Source organism: Oryctolagus cuniculus, chromosome 11 (assembly GCF_964237555.1).
Source record: "Oryctolagus cuniculus chromosome 11, mOryCun1.1, whole genome shotgun sequence".
Classification (NCBI taxonomy): Eukaryota; Metazoa; Chordata; class Mammalia; order Lagomorpha; family Leporidae; genus Oryctolagus; species Oryctolagus cuniculus.
Window position 1 is genome coordinate 90,778,550 of NC_091442.1, and position 15,745 is coordinate 90,794,294.

Here is a 15,745-nt window from a genome sequence, read left to right on the forward strand (position 1 = left end):
TCCTACTGAATATTTTTTAAAATTAGATACATGGATGACTTGCCAAGAATTAATTACACTTTAATTTCTACTTAGAAATTCCTTAGAATTTCTGTATCCTTTCTTATATTACAAGTCATTTATTTTCCACTTAATTTCACAAGGAAAATCCAGTTTTCTTAATGTTGAAACAATTAACTCCAAAGATATTTTCTCATAGGACAGTCTTTAAAAAAATATTAAAAGTTTCCTATTACTGTTCTTATGGTTAGCATTTTCTTTTATTTCACAAAATTCACCTTTAAATTTGCTTTTGCCAACTGTTGGGAATAATTTATAGCCTCCTTCCGGGATTCCCTGAGTTCTTGTCTTAACTCTTCATTCCTTCCAGTAAGTTGATCAACTTGAGCTTTCAAATGCAAACTGGCATCAAAGATTCCTTCTGCGTTCTTTGATTCAATAGCCTAGTATTTTTATATTAGAAATATGAGGAAAACAGTAAAATGGTATTTTAAAAAATCTACCTTAAATTAAAATTAACATTAAAATTTTTCATTCCCATTGAGAGGTATACAACATATGCCAATTATATTTCACATAAATAATTTTGTTTACAAAATTTTAGCTTATATTACCAAGCATAGTAATTATTTCATTATAACAAGTAACCTCTATGTTTAATCTTCAAAAACTAGTAGACTAGAAAAACAACCAGGCAACAATAAGATGACTAGAATTCAAATTTTAACCAGCCTCTTACTAGCTAAGCAAGTAACTTAAGAAGTTTATAATTTAGTTTCTTTGTCTCTAAAGAAGAAATAATGTTAGATCTGCACATTTCACTAGATTTTTGTAGTCAAAATGAGGTAATAAGTGGATATGCTGAAACTATGCAACATCTAACATCCATAAGCAAAAGAATAAAATACCTTTACACTCAGGTAAGTGGATTTTTCATTGCAACTTCACGTATACATAATTTAAGTATACATGATATTAAAATTGCTTACACAGTATTATCCTAGAACAGAGGTGGGAACATCCAGTCCACAAGCCACATAATACCTATGAAATCATTTGTTCTGGCCCTGCCATGGCAACCACAGCAGGAGTTGAGGTCTAATAAATCCATAGCTGGCTAATTTTTAAGTTGGTAATTTTGTATGGCCTTCAATGATGCTATAAATATGCCAATGGATCTTGGCAGAAAAAAGGTTCCCCACTCCTGTACTAGAGAAATGAATAAGCAAAGTATGATAATATACTATCTAGCAGTAATGATTAAGCAAAGCATAACACAATCTTATCAGAGAGTAATTAATAAGAAAAATAATATGACGTAATATCAGAGATGCTTCATTACCTCAAAATCTCCAATAATGGCATATATAAATATACATTTACCACACATATATCTATGTACTACATACACATATAGTTATACTTTATAAGAAATATATAGAACAAACTGTTAAGTGCAAAATAAACCTTCAGAAATGAAGACAGAAGATAAATAAGGTAATGTGAGTAAAAACAAATATAATCTACTCAGGAGGGTGATCTGGATTTATCTCTAGGCAGTAGATTCACAATAGTAAGCTTTACCAGAAGCACATGCAGGACACCTTGCCAAGTAAGAAGCTATACTAAACAAAAGGAGAGCCAAGAATATAGGAGTAGGCAAAAGGGGATACTCTGACAACAAAGTAGTCTAGTTAGTTGTCTTATTGAGGAACAGTGCCTATCTACTTGGACTTTTGGTAAAAAGAGATGGAATTAGATGGTATTTGGGGGAACTTAAAAATATCCTATAGTGACAGAAAGCAAACCAAGGCACATACTCCAGAATTATCGTGCCTGAAGAGCCGTGGATTCTGCAAATTTTTTAGAGGAAGTATTGTGGGTGATTTGTGATGATCAGACAAGGGCACACAGATAAGAAAAAACAACGACAACACAGGCTAAAAATAAATGAACTCTGTGGAAGCAATGGTCCAGGGAAGGCCCAGAGAATGTCAAAAGAAATAGAAAGTAGGATTTTATGAGCTATTCATGTGTTTGTATTTGGTTACCAAGTAGAGGCTTCCTTGGAAAATCAAGTGTGAACTGGAACACATTACCAGTATTGGACAGCATCATAGACAAAAGATATTCACAGAGAAAACCATGAAGAATCATTTTAGACATTCAAAATGACAGAAGTAACAAAGTCACCAACCAAAGAAGGAAAGTATGAATAATAAAGACATTGAAGGAATCAAATGGTTCTCATAAATGTCATCAAATGATTTTTTTTTTTTTTTTTTTGCTTCAGGAAGTCTGAAGATACCAGTATCACTGTCACTATCTGCTATCAATTAGAGCGCTACTAAGGAATTCAATTGCTGATTAACCATGTATTAAAAAAGCAATTTATGAAGAACAAGAACATTTTTCTATTCAAGTACAAATTTGAAACACAATATAATAATGTATGCTAGACAGGTTTGGATAATATAAGTGATATACAATTAAATATTAAGAATTTAAAATGTATATTGTATTCAAGTTTCTGTAACACACAATCATTTAATACCATAGGACTCTTAAGTCCTCATATGGTAAACATAAATAGCATATTTATTAAAAGATTTATTTATTTATTTGAAAGGCATAGATACAGAGAGGCAGAGGCAGAGACAGAGAGAAAAGTCTTCATTGTTAATTCACTCCCCAAATGGCTGCAACAGCAGAGTTGGGCTGATCTGAAGTGAGGAGCCAGGAGCTTCCTCAGAGTCTCCTAAGTTGATACAGCGACCCAAGCACTTGGCCATTCTCCACTGCTTTCCCAGCCACAGCAGAGAGCTGGATCAGAAGTGGAGCAGCCGGGACTTGAACTGGCATCCATATGGATGCCAGCACTGCAGGTGGAGGCTTTACCCACTATGCCACAGTGCCAGCCCCATAAATAGCATATTATCTGACAACTAAGGTCTCTCCTGTAGCAGTAAATAGGGTTTTAAATATTTAAAATAAAGCTATTCTATTTTACTGAGTTCCATCACCTAAGTTCCTAACAGACTTAACACTCCACATACAACAAAGGAATACATCGCTTCTCAGCCTTTTGGCTAAGATCAAGTGTAGTATAACAAAGGAATACAAAAAACTCCTAAAGGTTTTTGAAAATCAATAAAAGTAAGCAGATGTTGGAGGGGCAGCTGAAACCTGGTAGACAGAATCAGAAAGATGTCACTTTGACATCATAAGGCTTTATGCTGAGGACAGACCACAATTGCTGTGTCCTATATTGTCTTTCTGGTCCAGAAAACCAGAATGTAGAGCCAAAGCCACAGGAAAGTGAGTGAGGAATCCTAACAATGACAGCTAAGTAAAAGGAGCTCAAAATTCTGTGTAAAAACTCTTGTCAGATCTCAGGCTGAACTTTGAAACAACAGAATGGAGTGACAGCACAACATAACAGTAAATTTGAAGACAGATTAATAACAATTATCCACTATTAGAAATAAAGATGATAAAAGATTAAGGGGAAAGTGAACAGAGCCTCAGCACCTGTATTGACAGTATCAAAAGACCTAAGACACCTATCTCTGTAGTCCCAGAGTGAGGCTTAAAACATAACTGAAGAAATAACGGTAGAAAACTTCTCAACTTTGGTGAATAGTGAAAGTGAAGATTCAGGATACTCAGCAATCCTGAAAGGTACAGACACACACACAAACACACCCACACACACACAAGCAAAATAAGGTAAAAATCAAATATAAAGTACTGTAGCAACCTGACAAAAATTATACATTTCTTACAGGACAACAACTATTCAAATGACTGCAAATACTTTATCAGAAGCAATGGAGAACAATATATAGTGCTGAGAGAGGGGACATTAACATAAAAAAAACTTACATTAACTAGTCTTTCCAGACTAGGGATAATTAAAGATGTTTCTCCACCTTTAACATCAGGATCTTTCTGTATTTCCTTAATTGCTTGCAATATTTCTTTCATACCTTCTTCAAGTTGCTTATTCTCTTCAAGTAATTCTTTCACTGTGATAACATATTTTTCTCATTGAATGACTAGATCTTTTTCATAATTTACACTATACCACACAGATGATGAACATTTTAGAGAAAAAAAATTACTGGGAAAATGCAAATGTGAATAAAGAAAGCAATTCATCTATAAAGCTAAATGCTGGTTCAGTTAAGTGACAGACCTAGTTACATACTTCTCACAGCTGAAATAAATTGTTAGCATACTTTTGCCTTACCTTAAACCATGCTTTATGTTAAAAATCTTTTGACGTTTTCTAGCTCCAGAGATCGAAAAATAAAAACTACACACAGAACTTCAAAAAAATTCAAATTAACACCATTCTCTGACAATGAAATAGCAACAAAAATCAACCGGATGAGTGAAATATTTAAGTATAATGATTACAGAGAAAATTAAGACAAATTAAAAAACAAAAAATGTATTAAACATTTTCAGGTCCATAATGATAAATACAGGAATTCAAAGAGGTATAGAATAATAAGAGACAAGAGTAACTTACATTTATTCTGAAATTTGGCTATTACTGTCCTACATCTTTCCAAGTCTCTTTCCTTTTCAATTAGTTCTCTTGAAAGAAATTCATTCTGAACAAAACATGGAGAACAAAATTGATTTTTTAAATAAATATGACCACAGTCTGTAATTTTCAGGTTTAGAAAAGTTTGATCAAGTAAAGTATAATACAACAATAATTTTTAAAAGCTATAGACACAGTCGTAACCACAAAAATAAAATTTAAAAAGCAAAATGTGTGGTGATCTTCCTCCCACAAACTCCCTCCCCCAACCTCTATTGCGAAGGCAAAGAAAAGAAATACAAGCCAAGTTTTCGCATTCAGTATGACAATCATCTCTTTTAATGGTGTGCCTTTACACTACCTGTTCTGCCTGGCTTCTATGACGTTCAAGCTCTATTTCTGCATTCCTACTCTCTGCTTCTTTGATTAATAAATCCTGTGCTATGATTTCATTCTAAAGAAATATTCAATAAATTAGGCAAATCAGTAAGTTCATATCAATTGTATTGCATTTTTAGATTTTTTAAAAAACAGAACGTGTATAAAAGTATTAGTATTCAAAAAAATTTCTTTATAAACATTTGTTAGAGAAGTCTCAAAAATGGAATCCCACAAAATAATTAGGAGGAAAGCTCACCTGAGATCTAAGAAATACTACTTCTCTTCGTAGCTGTTCTATAAGATTTTCAAGTGGATCTATCTGAGATAATTTTGACTGTGTAGTAATTGGCATAGAATCCAGAAGATTAACTTCAAGTTCACTTTTTAAAATTCCTGTTTGTTTGGGTATTTCACTTTTTCTTATATCCTTTTTCAAACTGACATCAACATACTTTTTTTGGGTATGAACCTGTTCATCTTCTGATGTTGCTACTTGTGATTTATCTATGATTGCTCCTTTATCATTAAATTGTTGACAAAATACTGCAGATTTTTGCCTAAGTGATAACTTCCTCATTAAGTCTGAAGCTGTTGATATAGCTTGAAAAGATGAATCACTTTTCTGTTTGCAACTAGTCTTCTCTAGTGCTTGGTGCCTTCTTGACTCTTTCTTCATACATTCATCAGAAGGAGAATATAAATAGTCATCTTCACGGCTCTCCCTACTAGAGGTACTAACTAGTGATTCTAGATTTCTCACAGACTGTAGACATGGTGCTTTAAGAATCTCTCTTATTGTAATAGTTTCTGGAGTTGAATTAGTATCTTTTACTTGCATGGATGAAGAATGTCTAGTTAAAGAGACAAAACGATCCACTCTACTTTCTATTCTATGCTGAATTTCAGATAACCTTCTTGATAATGATCTTAGGGTCACATTGTCTTCTGGCTCATCCTGACTTGATTGTGGAATACTGAATGATGGCCTCCTATGCAGCATCTCTATTTTATCTGAACTCCTAATCTGTATTCAGAGTAAATAATGTTTCATTAATCAATCTGTGAATCAACAGGTCATTTAAATAAGAAGACATTTTCTCCTGCTTATTTAACAACTACAAAAAGTGTTCAAAATAAGATAATGGAGATAAAAATAGAAGCACTGAAAAAACATTTTTATTCATTCTCTTTGCCACAGCAATATTTTATTGTTTACCTTTGATTGTGTTTCGCTCATACTTTTGAGGCTCATGAAATCCAGTTTTCTTTCTCCTATTCTGTATTCTTGGGGAAAGTTTTCAGATAGGTTCAGGTCCTCAGTGGTTAATCCTGTATTGAGAAAAATGTAGCAATAAAAGATTAAAAGTTATTCTTCTATTAAAATCTAGTTTTTAATTGTTAAAAACTAGAATCAACTTTTAACCCAAGCATAAGGTGGAATAACTATTTCCTAAATCCTTTATCTATGTTTAGTCAACACAACCTTCTGATTTACCTCACTTTTAAGAAACTATTAACAATATGAAAAGTTAAATTATAAGGGATCGTAGCAGGTAAAGGCTCTGCTTGTGGTGCCGACATCCCACATGGGTGCCAGTTCGAATCCTAGCTGTTCCACTTCTGATTCGGCTCTCTGCTATGGCCTGGGAAAGCAGTGGAAGATAGCCTAAGTCCTTGGGCCTTGCACCCATGTGGGAAGACCTGGAGGAAGCCCCTGGCTCCTGGCTTCAGATCAACATAGCTCTGGTCATTGCGGCCAATTGGGGAGTGAACCAGCAGATGGAAGACCTCTCTCTCTCTCTCTCTGCCTCTCCTTCTCTCTCTGTGTAACTCTGACTTTCAAATAAAAAAATATATCTTTAAAAAAAAAGTTAAATTTTGAATTTTATCTTCTCTTATCGTTCTTTGTCCATTCTATATTAAAAGGACTAATCAATAATACTAAGATTGTCAAAGGAAACATATAAACAAAGTAAATGCAAAGCATGAATAGTAAGTAAACTGGTTACTACACTAAAAAATTTCACTTTTCTCTAAAAATATCTATCTGCTATTATTCATATATGTATGTGCTTGAGGACTTGGACCATGTTAAAAAAAATCTTTCTCTTGGACCTCTTACAAAATAAGTAATGAATGGCTACTATAAAGCTTAAGCAACTGTTTTCTTTACATTAAGTAAGATAACCTTTTTAAAAGATAACCTTTTTTAAAAATTGGGGCCAGCACCCTGGGCACAGTGGGTAAAATCGCTGCCTGCAGTGCTGGCATCCCATATAGGTGCCCGTTCAAGTCCTGGCTGCTTGACTTCCGATCCAGCTCTCTGCTATGGCCTGGAAAAACAGTAGAGGATGGCCCAAGTCCTTGGGCCCCAACCATGTAGAAGACCTGGAGGGAGCTCCTGGCTTTGGTTCAGCTCAGCTCCAGCCATTGTGGCCATTTGGGGAGTGAACCAGCAGATGGAAGACTTCTTTCTCTCTCTCTCTCTCTGCCTCTGCCTCTCTATAACTCTGTCTTTCAAATAAATAAATAAATCTTTTTAAAAAGTCACATTAAAAAAAAGAGTAATGGATATTCAATAAATTACTTTCATTTAGGATAATTTATCAAGAATGTTTTTGATATCTAAAGACAAAGGAAAACATCAAAAGTAAATTTTATTAACATCAAAGTTGTAAGGTTTTACTATTAGTCACAATGTAACAATGCTATCTATAAACTATGAACTATGGCACTATGAACTTTTTCAAAAGTCTTTGATTCTAAGGCTTGCTGTTCTGTTCACTTGCTTTTTTCCTTTGTTTCTTTTTTTAAGCCTGTTTCATACTCAGGACTGAACAAATAACACTCATTTATCTCTTCTTTAGGCTATTATTTTCATTAATTGAACTTGTAAAAGACTTTCAATAATATAGAAGAAATATCTCTAACATAGAAATTTCAGATTCAGACAACTCATTTCATAGTGATTTTTTTTAAAGGTTTGGAACAACTGAGTATACCTGAAGTTGCACTTCTTTTTCCTCTTTCTTGAGCCATTTGACGAATTTTTCTTTTCAAATCAAGTCGTTCTTCCTCTAGACTTTCAATCTGTGAAGTATGAATCATTAGTATTTCTCTTTAATTCAACCAAGAACACAGTCAAACACAACACTTGCCTCTTTCAAAAGAATCTGGTTTTCAGCTCTGTATTGCTGCTGTTTCAATCGCTTGCTGTTTCTAAATTCGGTTAAATCAATCATTGTTTTTGATTCAAGGCCTAAAATAGAAAGCAACACAATTAAAAGCTTAAAAACTTTCAAATGAAATACAAAAATGTCATATACCACTAAGCAACTGGTTATCATTCATCCAGCCATTAAGACTGAAGAACACAGACAGTATTTTTTGTGTGCAAGAATTTTTAAGATTTGAAGTATAACCCAAGTTAATATATTACTATAATTATTAATGGAATTCCTGACAAGAACATATCGGGATCTTTTTTCTCCATGTCATGCTGTTACAGAGATTCTATAATGTATTACAGAAGAGAAGCTTAGGAACAAATCAGAGTTGGGTGGCTTAATTCCTATTTTTAACTAGTACCTAAGTTGTAAGCATAATACTGTATTTATTTTTTGGCTTGTTATCAGGGGAATGAAATTATTTCAAATATTGTTCAGTATATTGCCTTGCACATAGCAATAAGTATTAATTTTAATATCAATTTTATTATCATTATTAGTTTTTTAGTGTGCTCATCTCCTAACTTGCTATCACTATGCATCTATACTCTAAAAAATATATATTAAAATGGTCTAATAAATATAGTTATAAACCAAGACTTGGAGACTTTAAAAAACAGATTTCTGGCGTTTGTGACAGCTACTTTTCAGAAGTCATCTTTAAGAACTGCCAGATTCCTGGCTATGATCTGATAGGTCAAGTTGATGAGAAGTCTAACTTGGGGTCCTAATATAAATCTGGGTTCTAATTAGATACTTTCCACAAATAATCTATATATAAAATATTTTCCTTTCCTTCCTTCACAGAAAAGTTTTTATAAATGGTCAATATAACTCTAAGAAAGCATTAACTGATATTTAGCAGGTATAATAAATTTAATATTTAGATTTTTATTTTTTTAAAGAAGCAACTTAGATTGGGCTGCAGTAATTTAACATTCACTGATGAATTTTATGAAATTAATATGTAAACTTTCATGCCATAATTATGAATTACTTCCTAGTGAATTGAAACCTCGTACTTAACTAAAATAAAACTTAAAGCATCCTAAAATCCGTAAAAGTCTTTAAAAGTCTTAAAAGGTTTATATAGTACTTCTCAAGGTTCTCATAATTCATCTGAAACAATAACATTCTGCAGACTAACATGGGTCATACAATCCCTACTTTTGTTGAAAAAATGCTAACTTCTGATATATTGTATTAATACAACTGACTTTCATTCTTAACTAAGCAGTAATTACTGAGGAGATATTAGACTGAATAAAAAAATTATTTATCTGCCCACCTATCATACCTACCCCATGAAATCCCCAATCCCATTTCAATCAGAGAGGCTCCATTTCATTCATTTTAAATGTTTTTCTAGAAATATATACTTGGAAAAAAAATCAACAATTTGAAAATAATAATAAGCAAAAAGCAAACCAAAAAAGACTTGAAAGAGTTGAGAAAACTATGTATCTTAAAAAAAAGCTTACCCATACGCTCTCTAAGTGCCTCATTTTCATCCAGGAAATCATTGATCTTCAATTCAAGTTTATTGATTTCCTTTGTCAATTCTTCAATCTCTTGATCTCTTATTTTAATTTGGTTTTTACAATTCTTTATCTCAACAACTGCATCTTCTAAACCATATACACCCTGAAAAATATCCAAACTAATATAAAGCATAATTTGAATAAATGTACCAAATTTGTGAATTTATTAGTAAGTCTAATGAGAAATGTACAATATCTATGATTTATATCACTACACGGTTTTTTTGGGGGGTGCTTTATAAATCCAGTAATAATAATGAAGGCATATAGAACAGCTGGAACTTCCAAGTACAACGTGCTAATGGCAAAGTGATTCAGAATGTTCTATATAAAACTCTTAACAAAATACTGGGAAAAAATCACATTAACAATACTAACAGAATATGTAAATCAATAGCTTCCTTATTTCATTGATAATCAGATCAATAAATATAAAAAATACAAAGCAGCTCATGTTGACATGGCAGGCAACAAAACTGTCCGTCTCATAAATTTTGTCAAAATAGCAAGTGATGTCACATCTACATGGTGGCACAACGGACACAGATAACAAAGAATCTAATCCTACTGCCTCACCAAAGCTGATGATCTGGGCAAACTCTTTTATCAAATTAATTAGGATAACCCTTATTAAAAGACGCTTATGTAATGTTTCTTAAATGGTATGCAGTAAATGGCACCAAACTGTGCGCAGCAAGAATAATTCTAAGCTCCTTGATTGACAAGATAAAAATACATACCGATTCATAATCTTTTAACCGCTTCAGAGCCTCAACTAATTCTTTATCCTTTTCCCTAGCATCAGCCTCAGCCAGCTCAGCTGTTCTCTCAGCCTCTTTAGTTTTCTCTTCTAAAATTTGTAGCTTTGACTGAATTTTCATATAATGAGTCTGTTGAGAAAGGGTAGAAGCACCTACAGGGTAAAACAAACATCATTTATTAATTTAGTTGACTATTCATTCTTTTAAATAACTCCTCAGTATTATACTACTAACAAAGCATCCTTAATGTTATAATTTTATATTTGTAACATGAAAGTTTGTTTTGGTTTTATTAAGAAAATTAACTAAAAAGCAAAGCTCAGTAAAACTGTCTTAGCTGAAAGGGTATGGATGATAGAAGGTTGTGGAACACTGTTTTATGAGGATTGATCATTGTGGAAGATAGCAGTTGTAATATTCAATGTCCCTTTTTTCCATTATAACAGAGGTATGGATGTTTGATAGGATACATGGTCATCCAAAACAAAGGCTAAATTTCCACTTACACTCCAGCAGCTAAGTGTGGTAATGTCATTCATCAGATATAAATACAAAATTCATGTGCAAATTTAGGAAATTTTTTTAATGTTTTCTTTTTTTTAAGATTTATTTATTTATTTATTGGAAAGGCAGAGTAACACAGAGAGAAGGAGAAATAGAGATAGAGATCTTCCATCCATCGGTTCACTCCCCAAACAGCAGCAATAGCTGGGAATGGATCAGGCTGAAGCCAGGAGCCAGGAACTATATCCTGGTCTCCTGTGTGCTTGGTAAGGCATCTTCTGTTGTTTTCCCAGGCTCATTACACAGGGAGCTGGATCAGAAGGAAAGCAGTTGGGACTCAACCAGCACTGCCAGTTCCCTCAGCAGTGGCTTAATCTGCTGTACCACAATGTCAGTCCCAGAAAATATTTTTTTAAAAATTTGCTTATTTTATTTTAAAGGCAGAGTTACAAAGAGAGATGGAGACAGGAACAGAGAGAGAGAGAGGGAAAGAGAGAGAGAGAGAAATCTTACATCCACTGTTAATACTCCCTAAATGGCCACAATAGCCAGGGCTGGGCCAGGCTGAAGCCAGGAACCATGAGCTTCATCAAGGTTTCCCACATGCGTGGGCCCAAATATTTGGGCCATCTTCTGCTGCTTTCCCAGGTGCATTAGCATGGAGCTGGATCAGAAGTGGAGCAGCTGATACTTAAACTGGTACCTACATGGGATGGCGGCAGCTTAGCCTACTGTACCATAATGCTGGCCCCAAGAAAATATTTTTTAAGAACAGTGAATACTTATTTCTCTTTCTTCCTTCCTGCTTGCTAGAATATGGATATGAAAGCTGGAATTCAATCTTTTTAGAACATGAGATGGAAACCACATTGTTGAAGTAGGTAGAGATATAACATGTAGAGTCCCTGATACTCAATAATTGTGCAGCTGTCACACCAATCCTCAACTAGTTGCTTCAATTTTGCTTTGTTTTTCTGTCATTTACAGGTAAATGTAATCATGAACTTTAAAAAAAAGCATCTAAATCTTCTTTTGTTTTCTATAACTAAATTGTTGCCCAACTAAAATATAATATTTTTATCATTCTGAAATGTTTTAATAAAGATTATTCTCCAATTCACCCATAACAAACATGTAAAATTATATAGGGCATATATGTACATTGGACTTATATTAAGCATTGGACTAAAAATGGGAGATCACACAACTTTTCTAAGAAATGAACCCTGCTCTCTGGAGCTAACAGCCTAGCTGTGACAGAGGCTGAGTAGTCCCCCAGTTTTGATTTTCCCTTACCTATAGCCCTCCACAACAAATACTTTATTTATTTGCTACATGCTCTTTGCCTCTTACCCACTCTTCATCTATCTTGCTGTTTAGATATAGATATGATGGTAAAGTTGTATTTTGGATGGGAAAGATCTAGACTGCCTAATTCTAGAGAATTACACAAATCTTTATTTCTCTACTATTCTTCAGATCTCTGCTTCTGATATCTAAACCTAATCTGAATGAGCTAACAAGTTAAATTCAGGCTATAGAGTTATAGAATATAGTCTATGACACATAGAGTCTATGGCTCTATGTGAGCTTTAGGGTTTAAATGATTACAGACAGTCTAAAGTGTCAATGGATGAGACCTCTTATTTGATAGCAGAGATTAACTGGCACTTTTTCTTCTAGTGACTGGAATGTGAGAAATTTTAATCAGCCTTATAAAACAGTTTAAACTGTCAAAGTATTCTAACAAACATAATATACAAACATAGAGAAATATTTAGAACTAGTGGGCCCTAATGCTGCTCATTATATATATTTCGTAAGTCTTCATTCTGATCATTCTCTATCTTCTCTTTCATCTAAGTTGTATCCTCACTTTCAGCTGGGAACCTTGCTTCCTTATTCACAAAAACAAACAAACAAACAAACAAACAAAAAAAAGAACAAACAATCCACAGAGAACTTCTACAAGCTACTACTAACACAACTTCTACCCAGAATCCCAAATCTTCATCTATACACTCTACCTTCTTTCCTGTCATTATGGAATAACTCTGTGTTTCCAGTGAAGGCCAAATTCTTCACTGGTACGCTAAATTCCACCCTACTGCCTTCTAAGGTACTGCTTCAAAAGTTCTTCTTTCCCTCTGGAGTCTGCTTCATTCAATTATCAATTGATTTTTTTAAATGGAGCAATCCTATTAACCTAGATGCATGAGTTATTTCTTACATCTTAAAGAGCAAAACATTTTCTTACTATCTCTTTCCTTTCAGGAAGGTCATTTCCCCCTTTCATTTATGGAAACAGTCCTGAAAAGAGTCCTACATTTCTTCTCTCCATTTCATCTCTACCCAACTTCTCTTGAACCAAAAACAACTACTGCTAAGCCCAACAATCAATTTTCAGTACTCATCTACATCAATCCACAGCAATAACCACAGCTCTGAACAGCTGCTAATTCTTCCTTGCTGAAATTTCTTGGGTGATTTTTCAGGACTCTTCATGCCCCTGTTTTCCTCTCATGTCTGTGACCATTCCTTTTCAGTCTCCTTTGACAGCTCTTTATTATCTCCCTAACCTCCAAAATAGAAGTATTCTAGGCTTCACTCTCTAGATTTTTCTTATATTCATTTCCTTGATGATCTTACCCAACTTCATGACTTCAAATACCACTTTGATGGAGATGGTTCCCAAATTTTATCTTTAGCTTAGATTGTTCTCTTGAACTTCAGACTTTATATATAAATGCCTATTCAACATCTTCATTTAGATGTCTAATAATCATCTCAAACTTAACGTGTCTAAATCTGCTCATCTTACGACCCTCTCTAGTGTTTATAGCACTCAAAAGTCCTGATAAGTCTTTCATATCGAACAAAGCAAATTCACTTTTGACCACCTTCCAAATGTATCCAGAACTGGCAACTAACCTTATAATTCCACTGCTACCATCATGCTCCAAATCACCTTCACCTCTCTCCAGATTATTACAATAGTTGTATAAGTCTCCCCATTTCTGTTCTTACTACTACCACAGCATACTGCAGAAACAGCCTAAGTCAAATTATATCCCGCCTATCTTCAGAAAATTTCTCTGATGCTCCCTCTTATAAACCAAAGGCCTTAAAAGGAACTAATAGGTCCCGCATTATATGGCCTCGGGTTATGTCTTTGATCTTATTTCCTATTACTGCCCTGTTTGCTCACTACATTCTAGCCAAAAAGATTTCTTTATTTTTCATTACACATGGTTGGTACACTCCTGCTTCAGTTTCTTTGAATTTATTCCCACTGCTTAGAGCTATCTACATGATTCACTCCCTATTTCCTTTAAGTCCTTGTTCAATTATCTCCTCAGTCAGGCCTTTGCCTCATTATCTAAATACTCTATCTCCAAACACAACTACCACAACAACACTTAAACATACACACAAATACATCCTATATCCCCTTCATATTTTATTTTTTCATCTTCAGCAATTATAATAAACTGTCCAAGAATTTACCAAGAATCATTTAGCATGTTCTGATGTAACTACAATAGGCAGTGCTAAGGAAACATAACATGTGAGGGTTATATTCAGAATGTTTGATAGGCAAGGTATTATGACTCAGGATAAGGAGAATACAGGAAGGCATTAATTCGGGTAAAATTAATTCAAGTGCTTATACTTACAGATCAAATTTCTTCTGAAAACTATCTGTAATATTGCTACATAATCAAAATTTTATTCTCCATTTTTTGCAAGTTATAAAAAGAAAATTAAATTAAGATACTCAAGTATATCACTATTCATCATTTCTTTCATATAACCACTCATTTAATAAAGGATAATGTGATTCTCAACAAAGGAGATAAATGATACAAAACACACTCAAATATATGGTAATTAAAATATTATGTACAATTTTTAAGCACAATAGAACTGAAATTTGAAACTGAATAATATATTTGTTGACATGAGATGATCTCAATTTAATAAAAGTTTTAAAACAATGATATGTAATTTTATATACTTATAAAGTATTGAATTACCTTTGTTTCTTTGGAGTTCATTTTTCAAATCTTCAATGATAAAAGTATTTTTTTCCATTTCTTTCGTATATTGCTCTACTTGTTCAGTTAGCATCTTAATTTGACTATCTCGTTCCTGTATACCCTATAAGATATTTTTAAAATATTATATCTCCCTTCATGAATATTAACATATAGAGTTAAAAAAAAAAAAAAGGGGGTAAGTCCTGTTTTTTTCCAACAAGTCTGTAGAGCATACTTTCTTTTGGGTAAAACTATTTTACTATTTTGTACATATCTACTGAACTACATAATGTCAGGTACACTGCTGTCACTCTACTACTTAAAGATGGATATAATGGTCAACACTGTGGCGAACAGGAATGCCAGACTTTCCTAATGTTTGTGGCATTTTGTAACTCCTTATTTTACTTTCATCATCTATTCAATTCTGTATTTTTTTACCATCTTGTATGTTTGTGTTTTGCCCTGTGATTTCTCTTTTACTCAACTTAGCTTTTTTCCCTTTAGTATTTCAATCAAAACTACTCTCCCCTATAATTGATTTTCTTCCTCAAGTAATTTTCAGATTTCCTTCTTTCTTTTGCATTATGCTTCAGACACAGATGATCAGAGTGTGACTTCTTTTGATACAGTACAATTTTACCAAAAATAAAATTTGTAGGTAGTATAAATTATAATACTTTTAGATTATGTCATATTATTTATGGTATGTCAGTACAAGATATAATCAAATGAA

The 15,745-nt window shown here is 33.4% G+C and overlaps 1 protein-coding gene and 1 pseudogene across 6 annotated transcripts in view; one reads left to right on the forward strand and one right to left on the reverse strand.

Moving 5' to 3' along the window:
• CEP290 (centrosomal protein 290) overlaps nt 1–15,745 on the reverse strand; it is a 91,108-nt gene that overhangs the window by 62,612 nt on the left and 12,751 nt on the right. For 3 of the 6 annotated variants that reach the window (XM_070052676.1, XM_070052677.1, XM_070052675.1), the window contains 11 exons: nt 15,007–15,130; nt 10,445–10,617; nt 9,645–9,807; nt 8,095–8,195; nt 7,939–8,026; nt 6,153–6,265; nt 5,193–5,960; nt 4,917–5,009; nt 4,538–4,622; nt 3,886–4,028; nt 279–443 (listed from right to left, as the gene is read on the reverse strand). In XM_070052676.1, the coding sequence (XP_069908777.1) occupies nt 279–443; nt 3,886–4,028; nt 4,538–4,622; nt 4,917–5,009; nt 5,193–5,960; nt 6,153–6,265; nt 7,939–8,026; nt 8,095–8,195; nt 9,645–9,807; nt 10,445–10,617; nt 15,007–15,130 (2,016 nt within the window). The remainder of the gene's footprint in view (nt 1–278; nt 444–3,885; nt 4,029–4,537; nt 4,623–4,916; nt 5,010–5,192; nt 5,961–6,152; nt 6,266–7,938; nt 8,027–8,094; nt 8,196–9,644; nt 9,808–10,444; nt 10,618–15,006; nt 15,131–15,745) is intronic. The other 3 variants (XM_070052680.1, XM_070052679.1, XM_070052678.1) reach the window with 2 other exon arrangements.
• Nucleotides 3,070–3,152, forward strand: LOC127491266 (U2 spliceosomal RNA; annotated as a pseudogene).